The sequence below is a fragment of the Echinops telfairi genome, unplaced genomic scaffold (assembly GCF_000313985.2).
Source record: "Echinops telfairi isolate 266 unplaced genomic scaffold, ASM31398v2 ScPeMD7_5;HRSCAF=22, whole genome shotgun sequence".
Lineage (NCBI taxonomy): Eukaryota > Metazoa > Chordata > Mammalia > Afrosoricida > Tenrecidae > Echinops > Echinops telfairi.
The window spans coordinates 25,466,318-25,468,750 of record NW_022103901.1 but is presented as its reverse complement, the minus strand read 5'-3'; the positions used below and the strand labels follow the sequence as shown (position 1 = coordinate 25,468,750).

The 2,433-nt window shown below is 45.3% G+C and overlaps 1 protein-coding gene across 1 annotated transcript in view; it reads left to right on the top strand.

The window, feature by feature from the left end:
- Window positions 1-736: 736 nt before the first annotated feature.
- Window positions 737-2,433, top strand: part of TMC5 (transmembrane channel like 5) — a 59,321-nt gene continuing 57,624 nt past the window's right edge. The window contains exon 1 of the mRNA XM_004706088.2: window positions 737-1,512. Within this exon, the coding sequence (XP_004706145.1) occupies window positions 737-1,512 (776 nt within the window). The remainder of the gene's footprint in view (window positions 1,513-2,433) is intronic.

The window sequence follows — 2,433 nt, the reverse complement described above, 5'->3', positions numbered from 1 at the left end:
TTTGAAAGTGTGTCACATTTACAGATTAAGAGCTTCATGGGACTCACAAAATCGTACTTTCCGATGGAAAAGGGTTGTTGCAATTATATTCTTTCCCAAGTCCTCCAGTACCACAAACTATTCTTCCTTTGCTCACGAGTACTAATTTATGCTTGGAACCCTGGGATCATAAGGGCAATCAAAGGGCTCAGGTAGTCTTTGTCCTAAGCCTTTAGCTTATTACCTCTCTCTCCCTTCCCAATTCTCCTCTGAGGGAATGTATTGATCAGTAGGTAAGCCCAGCTGTATGTATAGAGACCCAAGAGTGTGGCTTAAACAAGATACAAGTTTATTTCTCTCGCACATTAAAGTCTGGGCGGCTATGACGGCTCTGCTCACCCAGCCCCCTTCCATGCTGTTGGCTTTGCCTAGAGTGTTGTCTTTGTGTGTGCGGCACCATCGTTTCCACGGTCTACTTCGCAGAAGGCTAAGAAAGGGATGGTGTACCCTTTCCCTTTAAGAGTTAAACCTAAATGTGATTCTGCTCACATCCCATTGACCACTCTCACGGTCACACCTAGCTGCAAAGGAAGCTGGCTCCTCTCTGGCAAAGAAAGAAGATAGCAAAGACTGGAAGGGCAAAAAGAACCGAACCTGACTTTCCCCCTCCTTTCTGTTTTTCAGGTAAAAATGATTCCTGAGTAAACTACAAGCGCAGGAGTATTTTAACTCTCCAGGGTGAACAATCTGTGCCAGTATGTCTACCTACTACACTAACAGCGGGTATGAGGAAGATCCGGATTACCCTCAGTATCCAGGGTCTCAAAACCATTCGCAGGGATATTTGAAAACTCGGGATTATCTGGATCTTCCAGGACCTCAGAACAATCGAGACTATCCAGGCACCAGGAACAACGTGTACCCTGCAAACTCCAGAACCAACACCCACTATGCTGGGTCTCCATCAGAGGCAGATTATCCAGGATCTCAGCATAATCCCGACTATCCCAGCACCACAAGAAATCCATATGCTGCTGATGTGAGAGCAAAGCCAGACTATCATAGATCTCAGACAGGTCCAGATGACACTGAACCGTGGGATCATTCATACCGCTCCTCTGGCTCATTCAGAGAGCAAGGCAACCTTGGAGCTCAACGGACTCCTGATGTGACAGGTGCCAGAAGTCATGGAGGCTATTCAGGTCCCAGAACAAATCCAGATTATTTTGGATCTTTGGAAGAACCAGACTACCCTGGAGCCCAGAGCATCTCTGACTATCCTGGACCCAGAGCCAATCCCAACCCTATGGGTTCCAGAAGGAATCTGGAATATGACCGTCACAGAACCAATCCATATGCACACTCTCTAGATGAGCCTGATTATCCAGGTGCTGGGAATCAGCCTAACTCTCCAAACGTTTGGGGGGAACCAGACTATCCTGTTGCTGAGGGCCGTCAGAGATCTTCAAACTTCTGGGGGGAACCGGATTACCCAGATGCTGAAGGCAGTCATGATGATGGTTCTTCTCAGGGGTAAGTGCATCTACCTTCCTCCAATAGGATTTAGTTGCCATGGTTCAGACTGGGGTAGGGTATGAAGGGAACGTTATAACGGTTTCCATGTCCTCAGGTTGTGGAGAAACTTTTATGTTCCCCTGTAGACGTGCCCTGGGCCATGGACCCTCAACCTGGGGCCTCAATTCTCTTCTTGAATGAAATGTTTCCTCATTCCTTATCGGATAACTTCCTTACCTCCAAACCAAACCAGTTATCATTGAGTTGATTTTAACTCTTGGTGGCCCTGTGTATATCAGAGTAGAACTGTGCTCCACAGAGTTTCAGTGCCTGATTGTTTTTTCCGCAAGTAGATTGCCAAGCCTTTCTTCTGAGGTACCTCTGGGTAAATTCCAAACACCAACCTTTCCGCAAGTAGCCAAGCACTTATGCATTTGCACCACTCAAGGACTCACACCTCTTCCTACTCCAATCCATGTGAAACACATGGGTTCCCACTGTGTTGACCTTGCTACTCTGGCAATGAGGCTACAGTTGGCTATTATGAACTTTTAATTATATATATATATATAGTCTAACATCAGGAAGTCTCAACTCTTCACTTTGTTTTTTATACGTGATGGCCAAGCTGCTCCTGATTTCTTCCACTTTCACTGAAATGATTGCTGTCGGAACCAATTACTTGCAACATGCAAATGCAACACCGACTCACTGATCTTCTGCACTATTATTTTCCTCAACTTGTAGCTATTATAGTTTTGACCATTGTTAACATTTCTTTAAAGCCATTCTCCTTCTTAAGTCCATTTTTCCCTGGTTCAGATGTTGTATATCTAAATTCTGTCAAGAGTATTTATTCTTCCATTTTTGCCAATGACAGAGTTTAGCAGCTGAAGCTCTGGCCAGAGAGGACCATAAGGCAGGCCCTAATACAAAACA